This window comes from Nothobranchius furzeri, chromosome 6 (genome assembly GCF_043380555.1).
Source record: "Nothobranchius furzeri strain GRZ-AD chromosome 6, NfurGRZ-RIMD1, whole genome shotgun sequence".
Classification (NCBI taxonomy): Eukaryota; Metazoa; Chordata; class Actinopteri; order Cyprinodontiformes; family Nothobranchiidae; genus Nothobranchius; species Nothobranchius furzeri.
The window spans coordinates 29,382,804-29,401,958 of NC_091746.1; the positions used below are offsets into that span (position 1 = coordinate 29,382,804).

The 19,155-nt window shown below is 47.2% G+C and overlaps 1 protein-coding gene across 2 annotated transcripts in view; it reads right to left on the reverse strand.

Moving 5' to 3' along the window:
- The window catches only part of alg13 (ALG13 UDP-N-acetylglucosaminyltransferase subunit), a 27,502-nt gene continuing 8,347 nt past the window's right edge, over positions 1–19,155 (reverse strand). Inside the window, exons 8-25 of one of the 2 annotated variants that reach the window (XM_015972457.3) lie at positions 16,471–16,534; positions 16,130–16,247; positions 12,354–12,418; positions 12,144–12,244; positions 11,939–12,024; positions 11,606–11,876; positions 11,415–11,519; positions 3,783–3,927; positions 3,443–3,608; positions 3,329–3,364; positions 3,197–3,252; positions 2,576–2,644; positions 2,215–2,341; positions 2,028–2,147; positions 1,898–1,938; positions 1,706–1,817; positions 1,521–1,622; positions 1–769 (exon numbers count right to left, since the gene is read on the reverse strand). In XM_015972457.3, the coding sequence (XP_015827943.3) occupies positions 399–769; positions 1,521–1,622; positions 1,706–1,817; positions 1,898–1,938; positions 2,028–2,147; positions 2,215–2,341; positions 2,576–2,644; positions 3,197–3,252; positions 3,329–3,364; positions 3,443–3,608; positions 3,783–3,927; positions 11,415–11,519; positions 11,606–11,876; positions 11,939–12,024; positions 12,144–12,244; positions 12,354–12,418; positions 16,130–16,247; positions 16,471–16,534 (2,155 nt within the window). In that variant the 3' untranslated portion in view covers positions 1–398. Of the gene's footprint in view, positions 770–1,520; positions 1,623–1,705; positions 1,818–1,897; positions 1,939–2,027; positions 2,148–2,214; positions 2,342–2,575; positions 2,645–3,196; positions 3,253–3,328; positions 3,365–3,442; positions 3,609–3,782; positions 3,928–11,414; positions 11,523–11,605; positions 11,877–11,938; positions 12,025–12,143; positions 12,245–12,353; positions 12,419–16,129; positions 16,248–16,470; positions 16,535–19,155 lie in introns of both variants that reach the window. The other variant, XM_015972451.3, reaches the window with a different exon arrangement.

Below are 19,155 nucleotides of genomic sequence, written 5' to 3' on the forward strand. Positions count from 1 at the left end.
TCTGCTGCCGAAATGAACTTTATTCAAACCAAAAACATGAACCTGAACACAAAGAGGTCCCTTATCAGCACTAAGGGACTGGCCCCGCCCAGCGTATGGCCCTGCCCAGCATGTGGCCCCACCCTCCACACCGATTGGCTGGTTTGAACTCAGCCTAAATTCTTTCAACTAAAATGTTCAACCGGAAACGAACCTTTCAACCGTCTTAAACAGAAAATCACAGGTCGCTATAAACAAAACGTAGGCTAACACGTGCCAACAGCTAACATGTTAGCTTAGAAACACGTTTCTGTTTTAACAATTTTTTGCTCTTCAGGAACATGAAGTGATCGGTAGAAAAGCTAGCATTGCTAAATGAAATCAAATGGTGCAATTAGCCATGAGCTAACGCGCAGCCTTTACATGGCGGGGGGGATGTAGTGTGTGGTTGTGTGGTGAGGAGGGGTAGTGATGTAACCAACCACATGGCCAGGATTAGGGGAGGGGCAGTAGACCCGCGGGGCGTGTCCTGATGCTGATACAGTCCCCCAGTGGGAGGATGGAGGAAGGCAGGGGTGGTAAGAGGAGTGATGCGGGATGTGGGCATGGTGTGGAAGGGGGGGAGGAGCTGTGGAAACGTAAGAAGCTGCAGGTGATGCTTCATATGGCAGGTGCAGCAGAGTGGGAGGGGGGATAGAAGTCTGATCTGGATAGAGCAATGTGGAGGGGGCGGAGCCAGGAAGAGCAGGGCTAATTGAGGAGGAAGGTCCTTCCACTGATGGGGTGGGTCCTGAGTGGGAAGAGAAAACAGCTTCATCTCAGTTTAAAGGTCCTAAATCATCCTAAATCCACTTTCTGGAGCTTTTGACCGGTTATATTGTGACTTTTCTCATGAAAAACCCCATAAAGCGTTTTTTGGCTTCACGCATCAGGAGAGCTGCTTCTGCCCTTCAACACGGCCTAACTGAGCTAAGCTACTGCAGACAGCTGGACAGGATCATCCAGGTCGTCTCAAATCCGGATCCCTCTTCCCCGGGACCGTCAACACGAACACGCAGTGTAGCTAGCAAACAGTTTAATCTCCACAGTTGTGAAGAAGTAATTCCTTTTTAACAAAGTCTGAACTTCACAGCAGAAATAGACATGTTTACAGCCTGGTTTTAAACCAGTTTAGGTTTAATGGGTCGAGTTTACCGTCATGACACCTGAGGGGGGTTAAATGTTTTGTAACTCAACCATAAAGACATAATTATGATGAATAGAGGTAAAGTCACTGGTTGGCTATGGGGCAGAAACACAGTTCGGTCCAGAAGGTTCTGCCCCCTAGCCAACCAGTGACTACTTCCATTGATGCAGTAGTCAGCAGCCACCAGTGTCGGTCTCTGATGTTGCATGTTTGGCTTGGTCCGCTCGGATCTACATCTAAATGGGTTCTAGACTAAAGGGCAGCGACCTGGTGTCTGAGACTAGTGGGAACTCTTTGGAACCAAGCCATGTGGTGCTGATCAAATACAACACCATCATCAATCAATAATACTTACCACCGCTGTGTCCTTCCACCTGTCCATCTGCTGTCCTGGAGGATTCTGGGTAGGAGGGGGACTGGTGAGTACCTCGGCCTGGCTCAGGGAATGGCGGTCCAGCTATGGGCAGATGGAGGGGCGGGGTGTGAAAAGTTCTGGCCCCTCAATAAAGTCCAACTATACAAAAAAAATCTGGGTCTCACCGTGGAGCGGGGGCTCCTGGCTCATGTAGGAGGGGTAGTGCTGATAGGGGTATGCAGGGTCAGGTGAGGAAGGGGGGTACACCTGCTGCTGCCAGCAGTTCTGATGATACCACTGAAGATGAACAGATCAGAGGTCAGACACCGGTCTCACCACCAGCAACAGAATGGAGAATTTAACACGGCAAGTCCCACCTGGACGCCAAGGTTGAAGTAATACTGGACGACCCTGCAGTCTGCAAACACACACACACACACACACACTAGTACACCAGAGACCATTTGTCATTTAACCTCAAGACAAATAAACACCGTGACCTCTCACCTCTGGGTAAATCACTGCCGTTTGGGTCATAGGAGTAAGGGGGCGAAGCCACCACAGCACAGAATGGCTCACCCACCTCATTCGGCAACCAGGGAGCAGCAGCTGGGATCATCATGGCAACTGAGCGCAGAAAAAATGAGTCAGATCTTGACAGTGCAGTTCACCTGTCTGCTGGTCACCCACTTACCTGAGCGTGTCTGCAGGTGTGCAGCTGACGGCAGGTGAGGTGCTGCAGGTACTCGAGATGATGGAGAGGAAGGCGAGGAGGAGGAGGAGGATGGTGAAGAGCAGATGACAGGTAGTGGCTTCACAACCTGAAACAACACACCTCAGAGATGAAGCTACTCCAAACTCTGTCTTCTACGCCCCTGGACCAGAATCCTGCAGTCCGCCAGCTGGACCTGGACTCTCCTGATCTACCATCAGCTGATTATCCCTGTCCAAGCCAACACTTCACAGCTTCTGGGGTCAGATGGTGGTGTTTACTGTGTCACTTCCTGATGAAGCAGGGGGTGTGGCCCTGTGCAGGTGTGTCCAGGTGCGTTTACCTGCTGCGTGTAGCTGTAGCTCAACTGCGGTCTGTTCGGAGAGTCAGCTGTGTCCCTTTCCTGCTCGTCCTTTCACAAAAAAACACCATCACAGCTTAATGACGCTGATAGTCACATGTTCTGTGTAACATCAGAGACCGTCACATCTGGCTCACATGTTCTAATAACTCAGACTAACGCTGCTTTGAAGTTTGTTCTTTCAAGAAAAGGAGATGTCGCCACCTAGTGTTTAATGTGCAGGAGTGTGTGTGTGTGTGTGTGTGTGTGGGGGGGGGGGGGTCTAGAAACTGGCTGAGAGGAGCTAGGCTGAGATGGAGGAACCACAGCAGATTGTTCGGCTGAGGTCTCAGGAACTCTGAGACACCGAGTCCAAACGGGTCCTGTCCGTACCTCCATCACTTGACCAGAAAAGTTGGACATCTGTCTCCAGGTAAGCAACGAGCTTCTGCTCCATGAGGAGGTTTGTTAGTGGGTGTAGAATGGAGCAGGACAGGTGGACTGTGCTGTGATGTGGACAGCAGTGAAGGAGGAGGAGCCATGCCTCCAGGCCACTTTACAGCCTGTATGTTCAATAAGCGATGTCACGAAAGAGGCGGAGCCACAAGTAAGGTAGGGAATTACCTGAGTGGAGGGGGGCTCAGCAGAAGCATAGACACCTGAGGGCTGGAAACTTTGATCTGAAAGTGTTTAGGATGACATCACTTCCAGTTCACAAAATTTTGAGGATAGAGACATCAATCCTCCATTACTCACCTTGACTGCTGTACATGTAATCCTCTGTGTACTCGGCTGATGAACAGGATCACATAACACATTACTGCTCTACCCATGAGCTTTACTTTGAAAGTTCAGCAGGAAGTGACTCACCCTGGTCTTCCACAGTACTTGTGTCTTCCTGGTCTTCCTCAGAAGAGCAGATGGGGCTGGTACCAGGTGGAGGCATAGAAGGGAGGGGCCCTGGAGCCCTTTGAACTCTGTAGGAGGCAGAAGTGGGTGGAGCTCCAATGGTGGCAGGAGGAGCCACAGCTGAACTCTGCAGAGATGACAAATCAACACTTAGGGCAGTGCTCCAGAGAGCCGCTGGGGCCAGCACACCCAAGCATTTACTGACGAGCAGCTGCATCGAGTGGTTGTACAGCTGAAACTGAATAGAGTCTTTGAGAACTTTAGTTGCGACCTGATTCAATACAAGGAAGACTTATCTGACCGTCAGCGGGGTGAAAACTGCATCATTGGTGTCATCCAGCTGGTAGTAAGCGATGGCTGCCTCCAGACCACTTGGCTCCTCCCCTGTCTCTGCAGACAACCCAAACTGACACTCCTTATTGGTCCCCAGCTGGCGCCGACTGCGACTGAATACACAGGAAAAATTAAACGAATACAGAAATGGTGAGTTCTGCTTCCACTTCGCTGGTGCAGATCTAGCTCAGAGACCTTTAAAACTAAAACATCCTTTATTCCACCCTACAAATGAAATGTAGCGTGTCTGTACGAACGGATTACACCCGGATTTATTAAACACGCAGTGGTCAGTTGTACACACGTCCCTCCGCAACAGACGGTTGAAAAACCCCCTTGTGTGCATACCCAGGGGCTCATGCCCAATCGGTCCTTTTCATACAGAAACGCACCCAATTAGCCATATTTGGTCACACCACATTCTCTAAAGCTCTTGCAGTAAATCCCATCGCCCCTCCCAAACACACGTCTTTATCATCACTGCATTAGCTCTGAAATCAATTGAGTTACTGATTTAACACCGAACTTACAATTAAACATTACTCAATCTTTGTGGCTTGTTTGTGTAGATTTCTCTCGTAGTCATTTAATCTCTTGTTCTTGAGTAGAATAAAGAGTCGGGCTACATCATTGCATGAATTTGGCACAAATACTTGAGTTGATCACGTGTGTCGTTTTAAACGGGAACATGTCCCCACAAATAATTTTAATGATTTTGGTCCAATTTTGTAAAAAAGCTGCCATCTTAAAATCACACTTAAGTTTATGTTTCTTCTCCCCAGAAATATTAAAAACAAACTGATGAGTTCAGAGCTGATTAACAAGTAAGGATGGTGCACAAAACTTTTACAATTGAATTGGCTATTCAAGTATTAAGTGATGATTTGCATAAACATGTAATGTACCAAGTAGTCAAATTTTCGCCCTCAAATTAAGTAACCTCATTTGCAGACACAAGAACATCTGTTTGGCCCCAAACCCAAAACAAGACTCTGCCCCAGTTCATGCTACAAGAAACCAAAACATTCTCACTCAAAGCCTCATGCAGACTCCTGCATATTCACTGAGGAAAACTCCTCGAAGCTCCTCCATGACCTTACAACTCATCCATCCATCCATCCATCCATCCATTTTCATCCGCTTATCCCGAGTCGGGTCGCGGGGGCAGTAGCCTAAGGCGAGAGTCCCAGACTTCCCTCTCCCCAGCCACTTGGACCAGCTCCTCCGGGGGAATCCCAAGGCGTTCCCTGGCCAGGTGAGAGACATAGTCCCTCCAGCGTGTCCTGGGTCTACCTTTAGGTCTCCTCCCGGTTGGACATGCCCGGAAAACCTCACCAGGGAGGCATCCAGGAGGCATCCTGACCAGATGCCCGAGCCACCTCAACTGGCTCCTCTCGATGTGGAGGAGCAGCGGGTCTACTCCGAGCCCCTCCCGAATGACCCAGCTTCTCACCCTAAGGGGGAGCCCAGCCAATCTTCGGAGAAAACTCATTTCGGCCACTTGTATCCGCGATCTCGTTCTTTCGGTCACTACCCAAAGCTCATGACCATAGGTGAGGGTAGGAGCGTAGATCGACCGGTAAATCGAGAGCTTCGCCTTCTGACTCAGCTCTCTCTTCACCACGACAGACCGGTACAACGCCCGCATCACTGCAGATGCAGCACCAATCCGTCTACCGATCTCACGCTCCAGTTTTCCCTCACTCGTGAACAAGACCCCGAGATACTTAAACTCCTCCACTTGGGGCAGGACCTCACCCCTGACCCGGAGAAGGCATTCTACCCTTTTCCAAATCAAGACCATGGTCTCAGATTTAGAGGAGCTGATTCTCATCCCAGCTGCTTCACACTCGGCTGCGAACCGCTCCAGCGAAAGCTGAAGATCATGTTCTGATGAAGCCAACAGGACCACATCATCTGCAAAAAGCAGAGACCTGATCCACAGGGCCCCCCGAGGGACGTGGTCAAACGCCTTCTCCAAATCGACAAAACACATGTGGACTGGTCGGGCAAATACCCACGCACCCTCCAGGATCCCCCTAAGGGTACAGAGCTGGTCCAGTGTTCCACGGCCAGGACCAAAACCACATTGCTCCTCCTGAATCTGAGGTTCAACAATCCGACGGACCCTCCTCTCCAAAACTCCTGAACAGACCTTACCAGGAAGGCTCAGGAGTGTGATCCCCCTGTAGATAGAACACACCCTGCGGTCCCCCTTTTTAAATAAGGGGACCACCACCCCGGTCTGCCAGTCCAGTGGGACTGTCCCCGATGTCCACATGATATTGCAGAGCCGCGTCAGCCAACGCAGCCCCACAACATCCAGAGCCTTAAGGAACTCCGGGCGGATCTCATCCACCCCTGGAGCCTTGCCACAGAGGAGCTTTTTAACCACCTCAGTGACCTCAGCACCAGAGTCTGAGGACTTTGGGTTGGCCTCTCAAGACTCTGCTTCCTCACTGGAAGACGTGTCGGTGGGATTGAGGCGGTCTTCGAAGTATTCTGCCCACCGATCCACAACGTCCTGAGCAGAGGTCAGCAGCACACCCTCCCCACTATAGATAGTGTTGGTAGCGCACTGCTTTCCCCCCCTGAGGCACTGGATGGTGGACCAGAATCTCCTCGAAGCCGTACGGAAGTCTTGCTCCATGGTCTTACCGAATTCCTCCCGTGTCCGGGTTTTTGCCTTGACGACCACCCGAGTCGCGTTCCGCTTGGACTGCCGGTACCCGTCAGCTGCCTCTAGAGTCCTACAGGTCAAAAAGACCTGATAGGATTCTTTCTTCAGCTTGACAGCATCCTAACCGCCGGTGTCCACCAGTGGGTTTGGGGGTTGCCACCAAGACAGGCACAGACGATCCTGCGACCACAGCTCCGGTCCGTCGCCTCAACAATGGAGGCACGGAACAGGGTCCATTCAGACTCAATGTCCCCCGCCTCCCCCGGAACATTTTGGAAGTTCTGTTGGAGGTGGGGATTGAAGCTCCTGACAGGAGACTCTGCCAGACGTTCCCAGCAGACCCTCGCAATACGTTTGGGTCTGCCTAGGCTTACCGGCATCCTCCCCCACCATCTGAGCCAACTCACCATCAGGTGGTGGTCAGTTGACAGCTCCACCCCTCTCTTCACCCGAGTGTCCAAGACATGCGGCCGCAGGTCAGATGAGACAACGACAAAGTCGATCATCGAGCTGCGGCCTAAGGTACCTGGTGCCAAGAGCACATATGGACACCTTTATGTCTGAACATGGTGTTCATGGACAATCCATGACTGGCACAGAAGTCCAATAACAAAACACTCAAACTCAGATCAGGAGGGCCGTTCCCCCCAACCACACCTCTCCAGGTCTCACTGTTGTTGCCCACATGAGCGTTAAAGTCCCCCAGCAGAAAGAGGGAGTCACCGGAAGGAGCGCTTTCCAGCACCCCCTCCAAGGTCTCCAAAAGGGTGGGTAGTCTGAACTGTAGTTTGGTGCAGAAGCGCAGACCACAGTCAGAACCCGTCCCCCCGCACATAGGCGGAGGGAGGCTACCCTCTCATTCACCAGGGTAAACCCCAACGTACAGGCACCAAGATGGAGGGCAACTAGTATGCCCACCTCTGCGCCTCTCAGTGGGATCAACTCCATATTGGTAGAAAGTCCAACCCCTCTCAAGGAAACTGGTTCCAGAGCCAGAGCCACGCGTTGAGGTGAGTCCGACTATATCTAGTCAGAATCTCTCAACCTCACACACCAACTCAGGCTCCTTTCCCACCAGAGAGGTGACATTCCATGTGCCAAGAGCCAGCTTCTGTAGCCGAGGATCAGACCGCCAAGGTCCCCGCCCTCGACTACCACCCGTCACACACTGCACCCGACCCCTTTGGCCCCTCCCACGAGTGGTGAGCCCATGGGAAGGGGGACCCACGTTTCCTCTTCGGGCTGTGCTCGGCCGGGCTCCTTGGGTGAAAGCCCGGCCACCAGGCGCACGCCAACGTGCCCCACCTCCAGGCCTGGCTCCAGAGGGGGCCCTGGTGACCCACGTCCGGGCGAGGGAACACGGTTTCCATTCATATAATTCATCATAAGTTGGAATAATCCTATGTGTTGAAAGAAGATGTTTAAATCAACTGTTTGAATAATCTGTGCTTTAATATCACCCACATGTACAGGTCCTTCTCAAAAACTTAGCATATTGTGATCAAGTTAATTATTGTCTGTAATGTACTGATAAACATTAACTTTCATATAGATTAGATTCGTTACACACAACTGAAGTAGTTCAAGCCTTTTATTGTTTCTAATATTGATGATTTTGGCGTACAGCTCATGAAAACCCAAAATTCCTACTTTTTGATGTTAATATTCACTTCACATAAGTGTTTTAAAACATTCTCATTCACAAAGAGTTAACCACCTGTGTATCTGAAGGAATGTTTTGATAAAGCCCTCAAACATGTCAAATTCTGTTTTGCCAAAACTTATAAGCAATGGGTTCAATAAAACAAGAATTACTTCCGGATTAATTCAGTTCCTCGCCGACTCCCGATCCGGCCAAATCGCGGAAGAAAATTTCGAAACCATCTCTTGACATCCAGTCAAAAGCCTCTCTGCAACGCTGTGGCTGATATCAGACAAACAACTCCTTTAAGAGCCAAACAGACAGACTTGGATGCAAGCAAGCATTGCAGCTTCCTGTCGTCACCTGGAGAAATCAGACTAGACGGGTCGTATCGGAGCTAATCTACGGGTTCCTGATAGAGGTCCACTCCACCGGCAGTGACCAGCACGACCTCTTGACCCCCTGGATCGCATGAAAATCTCCACACAAAAAGGTGCGTAGACTCGACAGATACCGTCGAACGGTTTTAAAAATAAATCGGTAATTAACAAACAGCCCAATTCTTTTACAACCCAGACTACAAATTCTCAGATACTTAGGTTTTTCCAATCCAGCATTCCACACATCAGACTAATCCACTCATCATTCCATTCATATCTTGTCATGTATAATGTAACGTGATGAAGGAGCTATTTATCCTCTTATTTATCCTCTAACCACAGGTCCCTCTGACACAGCGCCAGAGTGCATGAAACAGCCTCAAGGTCATGCATTCGCTTCTAAACGGTTTACGTTCCAGCAATGAAGACAGAAGATGAAGTTTCCTTTCTATTAACAAAATCAAAGAACTCTATTTTCAATAAAGCTAATCTAAACAACTGTTAGTCAATAATACAATGTGACCGATCTGTGAAATCACAATATTATGATTAATATGTTTTAATAAGTAAATGACTTATTCTAGTCCACTAGACCCACGTAAGGGAAACAATCACATGACACATTGCTGTACTGATCCAATCAGAACCTTCCTAGTCTGAAGCGTGGCATAGTCTGTGGTGTTTATTAAATCTGTCAGCTTTGATTCGTCCAGAATCAAAAACATCCAGATTAATAAAACAGTTCCAACGCCATCTTAGTTCAGTATTCAAGATCTCTCAAGATCCCTTGGAGTTCACCGCATGTTAGGAGAAGTAAGGACAGGCCATCTGTACTTCTCTTTTTAAGCTGAGAACCATTCAAGCTGGGAAAATTCCGTTTTTACCAATCAAGCAACAGTTCCTTCAGAATAAAAGCTGAACTCGCAGACCCAAGGAGGGTCTCCTTTTGACGCTGTGAACCACCCGTCGCTTTTTACCTGGAGACTATCCAAAGACTGGTTTGTCGTACTGTCGACGCTGTCCTATCGGCTCCAGTACCAGAGGAGGGTCGTGGACCTGGCATCCGGATCTGTACGGAGGTCTCACTGAGGGTATGTGGATGCGACTCAAATGGCATCTCATGTGTTTATGACTACGAGTCTCAAACTCTGATCGGTTAGGAGCAAAACATCATCTCCCACTGAGACTTTGTTCTCCGGATGCGAGGGTTGTGAATTTGACATCATTCACGCACACCTTTCACCTCACACTTCATTCAAACAGATCATCCATCATTAGAGAGTTAGTCTTGTTAAATTATTTAGTAATAAATTTTCTTAAACGTTTTAAAGTCTCTTTCTCTTGTCTCTCAGTTAATGCCAAGTGTTTATTTAAATCCCTGTAATAAAAAGACCCAATCTTCTGATTTAAATAACCCAGTGTCCGTAAGATGGGATTCATACTAGATATGAATTTTTAATGTCTTATGGTCCTCGTAATTAAAATCTATCATTACAATAATCATTAGTTTAGGGAAAAATAAATAAATACATTTTATAAACCACATACTTGACTCTGTCTGAATTAACACCAAGTGTGTTTATGGTCCCTGAACAAGTAAATATAGTCTTCTGATTAAACATCCAAAGATCAATCAAATCAATATTTCATATTTGTATGGAATTATCTATCATTTTTAATAAATATGTAGTTCATCACGCTACAAACAAAATGTTTTAACCGATAAAGGCTGTAGTTCTCCTGTTATGAGCAGAGCACGCCAGGAGATCTTAATGAGTGCACGTTTTTTTTTTTGCCACTTGGGCAGAACGAAGCAGTTTGGCAAACACAAATGAACAACAGAGGCGACTGGAATACTGACGTAACGCCAGCATGCTAAAGTGCAGGTTTCAAACATCAAAGGGACTGCACTGATGCTAAAGCTTCTGAGCAAACTGCAGATGAGTGTGGGTGTTTAACCTCCCCCCCCATTAGAAAGAGAACACTCATCCAACCTGAGGTGAGGCGCGGCGCCCATGCCGGCATTTCTTTTCCGATGCTGCAAAGAGCTAGCCTGGCCCGCTAGGCTCCTCCTCTGTTCATTCTGCACAGAGAAAGGGTCTGGGAACTCTTATTCAAATAACCCCGCCCCCCCCGAGAATCTAACAGAGCCAATCGGCGCCTTGCAGCGTACGTCACACACCATAACGCCATGTTTGTTTAACATGGCGACTGAAGCGGAGTTCGCTGTGGCGCTTTCCTCCGTTCTAAATGACTTGAATGTCTTTAAAACCACAACAAGTAGAAGCGCTAAAAGCCTTTCTTCTAAAAAATAAATAAATAAGATGTTTGTGCCGTTTCCAGACTTCTTTTATAACTTAAGTGTCACGCAGTACAGTCGGCATTTCAGTCTGTTTCTGATTGGTTATTTTTGAGCTGGCTAGTCCCGCCCTTCTAGTGCCTCTCTTCCTGCGAGTTACCTGACTCTCTCTGTGCCGAGTTAACCAAGGACGAGTCTGGCAGGTCAGGCTAGCAAAGAGCAATATTTTTTATTTATTAGGCCTTAAATACATATTTTTACTAAGGCATGATTGAACATGTAACAAAGTAAAATACTAAAAACAAAGTTTAACAAAGTGGATTTGCATTAAAGCCATTTTTTATTTGTACCAACTACTCAATTACAGTAATGTTAGTAAAAGTAATTTGTTACTTTCCACCTATGCCCACTAAAGAATTTGTGGACTTTTTCCTGGTTTCTGTTTGAGCTCATGCAGGTACTCTTAGCTGTTGTCAAACATCTTACCACACCATACTAGGTGTGGTATGGTGTGGCGACATCTTCAAACATACATATCCAGGTTCACAGAGTCCTGAATGACCCAAAATATGATCAGAGAAGAAGAGGTTAATGCTTACCGGGACCTGAAGGCATAGTTCTCGTAGTCATGGTAATATCGCCGGCCAGCATGGTAATAAGTCAGTTGTGGACCAATCAGGTGACGGTTCAAAAATCGCGTGGAACTTCTGACCAGAACATAAGAAAAGCAGAAACAGATTTTAAAGATAAGAGGAATGGGGAAAGGGGGCAGGGCACAGTGGGGTCCCACCTCGAAGCTCCATAGCGCGGGGTTCTGACTGCAGGAGGGTTGTGGTGATGGTGGTGAGGGGCATAGGGGTCATAGGTCAAAGCTCCAGGTGATGGTGGAATTGGTGGGCGGGGATGACCTGCAGGTTGGAAGCGAGGAGGGAGAGCAGAGGGGGTGTGGCCTCCATAAGGAGGAGATAGCATCAGTAACTCCGCCCCCTTTACACTGCTGCTACCCCGAGACTTCCTAAAGTACCGATGGCGATGATGGCGTTGGCTTCGTGAGTCTGAGTCTGTAAGAAAAATGATTGGGTCAGAAGGTTTAAAACGATCAGAACCAGGACCAGAACCCTACCTAGATCTCCCTTCCTGGCAGGCCCCGAAATGTTCCAAGCCGGGACTGGATTAACTGGTTTGAGATCGGTCAGAGGGACTAGGTGCCTGAAAACCAAACACATTCACATCAATATGATAAATATGTCAGACCCTCAGCGTTCTGGTCCATTCATAGTTCTGGTCCAGATCTGGTTCTGAACCATGGATCTTGATCGTTCTTTTACTTCTCTCCCAGCTCCTCGATGAACACCGTGACGGCTGCAGAGTGAGTTCCAACTTCCTGGATGAAAGCGTTGTAGTACTTCCCCTTTGGTTCCAAACGGACCTGAAATCCGACAAGCCAAAGGGTTTGGTTCTGGTCCAGTCCTGACCTTTGTATTAAAGACTCAACTTTTAAAGTGGTCTTGATCACTTTAAATGAAATGAGAGGTCACCTGACACTTATCTCCCAGAAAGTACTGCCGACCTGCAAACACCATGTAGTCCATCTTCTGCATCTCTGTCACAGAGCAGTAATCGGATTACTAAACAGATAGTAGAACCCAGGCCATCATTCCCTGAGCTTAGGAGGCTCTTGCACTCACCAGAACTACAAACCTTAATGTTTCTGCCTCCACTGGCCTGAACTCACACGTAAAGCTTGGTTTATGCTTGACGCGTTTACGTTCCGCTCGGCTCGCGGATGGAACGCGCTTCACAACTCGCAGCGTTTATGGTTCATGCGGCTCGTCTCTGCGGTGAGCCAATATTCTCCCAAACTGTAGGGGGCAGCATGGAGCTCTACAGCATGTATCCAACACTACACCATAGTAGAAGTAGAAATTACTGTTTACAACATGGCATTCCAGCATTTTTAACAGCGTCCTCGTCTTTTCCGACAGTGCGAGCTATTTCTCTCCAAGAATTATTAACAACATGTTGATCACGGTGATCTCTGAGAGCTGAATCAAACAAATGTCTGTATATACCAACCTCTGCCATACTAGTTCTTGCCGGGCCGCCATGTTTTTCCACGTCCGACCGTCCGCGTGGTTAGAAAATTTCCTAGGTGCGCGTTGTGGAAAGTTTGGGCCGTGCGGAGGCGCGTGGTTGTTAAAAATGACGCAATTTTGCCGCGCTGAGCCGTGCGAACCTCGCGGACGCGTCATGCATAAACCAAGCCTCTCGCTAAAGCCATTTTCCTGCAGCACTACTCAGCAAAAGACAGCTTGGTGCAGCGTGGATCAACACGGCTCACCTCAATGCAAGTGGTTATTTTCTCGTAACATTTGCTGAGGGGGCGGAACTCGTGCCGTTTCCTCGCGGCGTGATCTGGATGCCAGGCAGAACTACAACCCAGCACAACAATGGCAGTGATCTTGAACATTCTGCTTAGTCTTTGGAGTTTTGCCAAACTCAACCTTGAAACAGCTGCAGGCAGAATGCTCTAGAACAGAGCTATTCAAGTTCTGGTTTTGAGGGCCGGTCTCCAGCACGTTTTATTGACTTCTCTGCTCCAACACACTTTATTCAGTGGTTGAATCACCTGTGCAGCAGCTCATCGGGCTCTGCAGAAGCCTGTTAATCACCTGCTGACTGAAATTGGGTGCGCTGAAGCAGGGTTAAAACTAAAACATGCTGGACACCGGCCCTCAAGTCCCAGAACTGAATAGCCCTGCTGTAGAACCAGTGACTCCCCTAGCCAATCAGTGACCAACAAATTAAACTGGTACTGAACTGTGGTGTTGGAAAAGGCTGTCAGACCAAACCACACCCCTCCGAGTCAGGCAGAATAGTGCTGTTGGATAAACCCCATCACAGGATCCTCTCGAAGTTTCTTCCTGTTAAAAGGGCGTTTTCCTCTCCACTGTCGCTAAATGCTTGCTTAGTATGAGGATTGCTTTAAAGTCACCGACACTAGTCAGTGACTTGATACAGTTTGCTGGGTTCCTTATAGGAAACTTTTTACTGATTTATTTGGCGCTGTATAAATAAACTTGAATTGAATAGTGTTACCATAACAGGTTATATATCACAGATGTCAGAGTCAAGGCCCGCGGGCCAGATGCGGCCCGCGGAGCATTTTTATGTGGCCCGCGAGATAAATATCAAAAATATATTAAAACTGGCTCGCTGGCCGATTTTACCGCAAAGACTTCAACTCCCATGATGCTTTGCGGCGCCAGCGCGGCGCCAGCGCGGAGCAGACGCGCACCCTCCTTTGTGTTTTTTCAGCGCCGAGGCAGTCAGAGGTAGTTGGGTGTCTGCAGCTCCGCTGTCTCGGACAAACTACACTCCTCTCACTCAGCGCCGAGTTCACTCAGCTGTTTTCTGACGCTGAAGCCCAGAAACGGAGATTCTAGCCGCTCAGTAATGTGTTCACGACTGAAAGAAAAAGTGTTCCAACTAACGTCCAGACAGAGCTGATGTAACTCCAGCGAGCAGCGACACGCTCAAACCAGCACGGCTCTGTGGTCGTGTTTCCTCCCCGACACACAACAACGTGGTCAAGCTGCTCAGACATGTTCATCAGCACAAACCTATGTGAGCACCTGTTGTCATCTAATGTTGTCATTATTATGATGAAGATGAACAAAACAACAGGAGTCTCCTCCTCAGCTCAGATCAACCCCATGATGCAGGTATCTGGCTGGAACAGGTGAGCATCACAGTAAACCAGTGGAGCAAACTGAGCTTTAAATATGTTGGTTTTATGCTCGTTTTCTGCTCCAAAACATGAAAGTTAACAGGTGAGATGTTGCATTTTCATTTAAGATAAAATTACATTTTTATTTTGTTGTTGGCCCGTGAGAAAAGATTTAGCCTACAGTAAAAAAGGAACAGGAAAGGCTGCAGATAGATGAATAGAATAGAAAATCCCTTTATTGTTCCTCAGTGGGGAAAGCTAGACGTCACAGCAGCGATGACACTTATTACAGGAGGAAAAAAATAAGAACAATGAATAAACAAGAAAACATAAATCCTGAATAGATTTATAAAATGCTGATTATACCACAAGTAATCAAAACTACTGATGCCTTTTATCTAAAACTGACTTGCTCGTGTGTAATTTGGTTATTCCACATTCAGTTAATGCAGAAATAAGTTTGTTTCCAAATTTAAAGGATCAAAATTGCATATATGTTGATAAAGAAAATGTGCAAATTTGCCGTCACTTTTTCAAAAATATTAAGTTTGGTCCTCGACTCCGTCCCAGAGTTTCATTTCGGCCCCGTGTGAGTTTGACACCCCTGTTATATATAGAGGCCTTTCAACACAGCTAACCAAAGTGCTTAAAATTTGTAAAAACAGACAAAAAGTAAGAAAACAGACAGGTTTAGCTAAAATAACCACTGATGAGATATAGCATTTAAATTGGCACAAGGACACTAATAGAAAAGACATTCTACTAAAATATTAAAGAGAATAAGTTTTCAAAAGAGCAATTAAAGATTTAAAGCCTGAGAATAACAACGTGCAAGATTGTTGGTGAGATTTAAAAACACCAAGGGAGGATGCCTGCCTGACCCAGAGGGGAAGCGAGAGCTTCTGACCGAAAGCTTGACTGATAAAACTCCTACATCGCAGATTTAAGTGTGCGGATTCTCATTTTGTTTATGATAAAAACATGAAAATTGTGTGAAGGTTGGCAACATCCATGTTCCTTTAAGAAGCTGTACCACCTTGGAAGCACGTAAATCTAGAGGTGGCTCATGTTCCATCACCCACAAACTTACCAGGAATTTCTTCACAGAAAGAAGGTAAAGCTTAATTTATGATGCATTTGCATCCACTGCTCAGGATTACACTCCCGCTATTTGGGCCTCACTGCTCTCCATAGACGTTTCCTGACTAGGGCGGTGTTTAGCCCGCCTCTCACAAACAGGACAAAAAGAACTGTTTTTAATTGAGTGACTGCCAACCAAAGTCAAATGCAAAGTTTAGAGCAAAACGTTGACCCAGAGGTGTCCTGATCAAGCAGATGCGTTAGAATACATGTAATGGCCGCTTAGAGACAGACCAAGCTAGCTGTTAGCATTAGCAGCTAGCACTAGTCACTAATGCCAACAGCCTGACTAGTTATATCAACATAAATGGTGTTTCTTGTCTGAAATGATGTTGATTTTTAAAATATGGATATACTGCCCAGCTCTAGGGCAGACAAGAGGAAAACCCTACGACCTCTTCATCATCAGACATGTCCACATGAGATTCTGACTTCCTGCCTTACCTTTACAGGTGTCCTGCCACACATCGAACTCCAGGTTTCTGTAAACATCCCCATCCAAAGACTTCAGCACTTTGTAAGGCAAAGACAGTCTGGAGGGGGGCGGGGCTTCTGAGGGAGGCTAAACAACAATAATGTTAAAAGACAACAGAGAAGGTTGTTGTTCGAAAGTTTCAACGGTCTAATCAGGAAGACCAGAATACCACAGGAGAGGGATCATCACAATCCACAAAAAGTAAACAGCTCACAGATCTCTTTCTCTGTCACATGATGCAAATTTCTACTTCCTGTTTGAGATTGGTTTCATGTAGAGGTACCAGCGGAGCCTCGGGATAGGCTCTTACCTTTGTGTCATCTGATCCAGCTGGGGGTTTTTCCTCAGCTGTTACACCTGTCTCAGTCTCCTCTCTGCAGGTTAAACAAACACACCTGACCAGGTGACCACAAGAACACTGAAGCTTTAAAGAAACATTTCTTCAACACTTTTTCCTGCCTCTAAAACACGGAGAATTAGCATTTGTGGCCCTGCCCACCTTGACTTAGGACTGCACACAGGAAGGAGAGAGCAGAGTGTGGCCTTGTTCGAGATGAGCCAGTTCAGCGCAGATTAGATCAGCGGTGAGCGGCGCGCGGTGCATGCCGGTTATATTTGTGTACGACGTGCTCTGACGTCATGCCTACGTAGGCAACGATAACCTCGTGAGATCAAGGCGGCCGCAGATTTTAGAGCAAGGCGCTGCAGTTGCTCTCCACCGGCTACAAAACCTAGGGCATGACGGGAAACGCCTGGCTCTCACCTGATCTAAGATCTGATTGGTTCATATTTTGATCCAAACATCCGGTGGTAGAACATGAAATGTTAGTTGGTCACATGTATTCTGTAAATCATGTAACGTTGATGATGACAACTATATAGGCCATAAAGAGAAATGTGTTTTGTGTTCTTTTGTCACGTTTCCTATGAGCACACTGAAGCTACAGCTGCTAACCTTTACTTATTATTCCAGTCAGGTCTCCATATACAATATATGATATCCACAAGCACGTGAGGATCAGCTGCTAACAGGCACCAGAATTAAAATAAATAAACAAGTATGAACTCTAACGTGATCATCTTCATCCATCGTCACCCGCGAGCAGTTGTGTCAAAAGTACTCACATTCATTACTCAAGTAAAAGTATGGATACAAGGTTTTCAAAAGACTTTTAGAAGTTTAAGTATCTACTCAAGCTTTTCATTCAGGTAAAAGTATAAAAAGTACTGCTTTCAAAACTAAAGTAAAAAAGTAGATGTAAGGGAATAAAAATTACATTAATGACATTAATAAGCTTGGGTCATGCCGCAGGGCCTACAGTCCACACACACAGAACATACAGTTACCAATAGGGTTTGTTCAGTTGCAAAAGCACCTGGTTCTCAAAGGGCTCCAGCATCAACAAATTCAACACTCAATGCTTTCCTCCTCTTCATCATCATCTTTTTGGCCACTATCATCATCTTCTTCATTACCGTCCCCTACAGATTCAGGATGGTTGTCGTCAGTCTGCCCTTTAACTCTGAAGGCCTTCAGGAAGTTTGAGCCGTTGTCAGTTGTGGAGCGAACGATCTTCTCTCTGATGTTAAATTCTGTGTGGGTATCATTTAGGGCACCAGCCAGGGCAGAAAAGGTATGCGGCCCTTTAATGGGCCATTCCCATCTGTACCGGGTCGGCCCGGGCCGGGTAGCCCCAGCCTGGCCCGGTTGATTCCACACATCTTTGCCTTAAGCCCATGTGGGCTGATTCTACCCACCAATCAGAGGCTTGCTCTAATGGAAGGTGTGAATTTTCTGTCAGCAGTGGGTGTGTTGGCCCTGGTCGGCCTGAAGCAGACCCCCTCGAGAAGAGGGCTGAGAATGAGCCTTGGTTGGTCCAGGAAAATTCCAGGCCACCCAGATATGTAAACAACCTACGCTACCCGGCCCGACACAGGTGGGAATGGGGCTCAAGTTGCTTGCATGCCAGGGCAGCACAGAGTCTTTGCATGGTCTCGGGGTTAAACCAGTGTGCAGTAACACCAATGAAACTGCGACGGTGTGCTGTCCAGCAGTCTGTTGCTGTTGCTATGAACTCAGTTTCACTAAGGTCAGCTTTCAGTTGTCATTCCTGCAGATGCCTTTGTGACTTTGCTTACAGCAGTGTTGCGTGTCACGACATTTGTTTTCGGCTGAAGATGCTCCACAAGATCAATGAAGCCCTGTTGTTGAACAGTGTGTGGTGGGTGCAAGCCTTGGACAATGAATTTGAGGACTACTTGATCCACACTTTCCTGGGAGGGACACTCTTCGAGTTTCCCACAGCTTGCTTTGCTTGGAGGGTGTGGGCAAAAAAGCTTCAGTGGATGACTTCCTTTTGAGAGCGGCTTTTGTAAGTTGCGTGTACCTCTCTAGACGAGTGGGGTGTTTCTTCTGTGGAGAAAATGAATGCACAGACACAGATTGAGGTTCATAAGGAGCATTTTCACTGGACTATGCAATTATGTTGAGCAGACCCAACACTAGCTTACTGAGGAAATGTTATTCTGGTGACCCACTAGAACTCCTGGCCGTTGCTTTGTCCCGCTGCTTTCGTTTTGCAAACAAACCAACTACTCGTGCACACTCGCACATATACTGTACATTTGCATGGCAGGAATGTTGTCAGGCCAGAAGATGGTTGGAGTTATTTCATTGTGTAGAAAGTGTGCATGTCATTGGTTTACACAAAGGTAGGTTTCATTCTTATCTTTGGTTCTCCAACTCTAAGCTCTCTGCTCTGAGTCGGCAGCAACAAGACGTCGACAACATTTACGTTCAAACAGTCAAAAGAACCTGGGTGTGAGTGTGGACTCTTTGTGGTCCCCCACATGACTTTAATTTAATTTCAACTGAATTTGGCCGATAACCTCTTAACAAAGACACTCAGGGCCTGAGCACACACTCGTACACAGACAGGATCACGCCTATAGTAGTACATGCTTCATCAACCAGATGTAGACTACAGATTTGCAC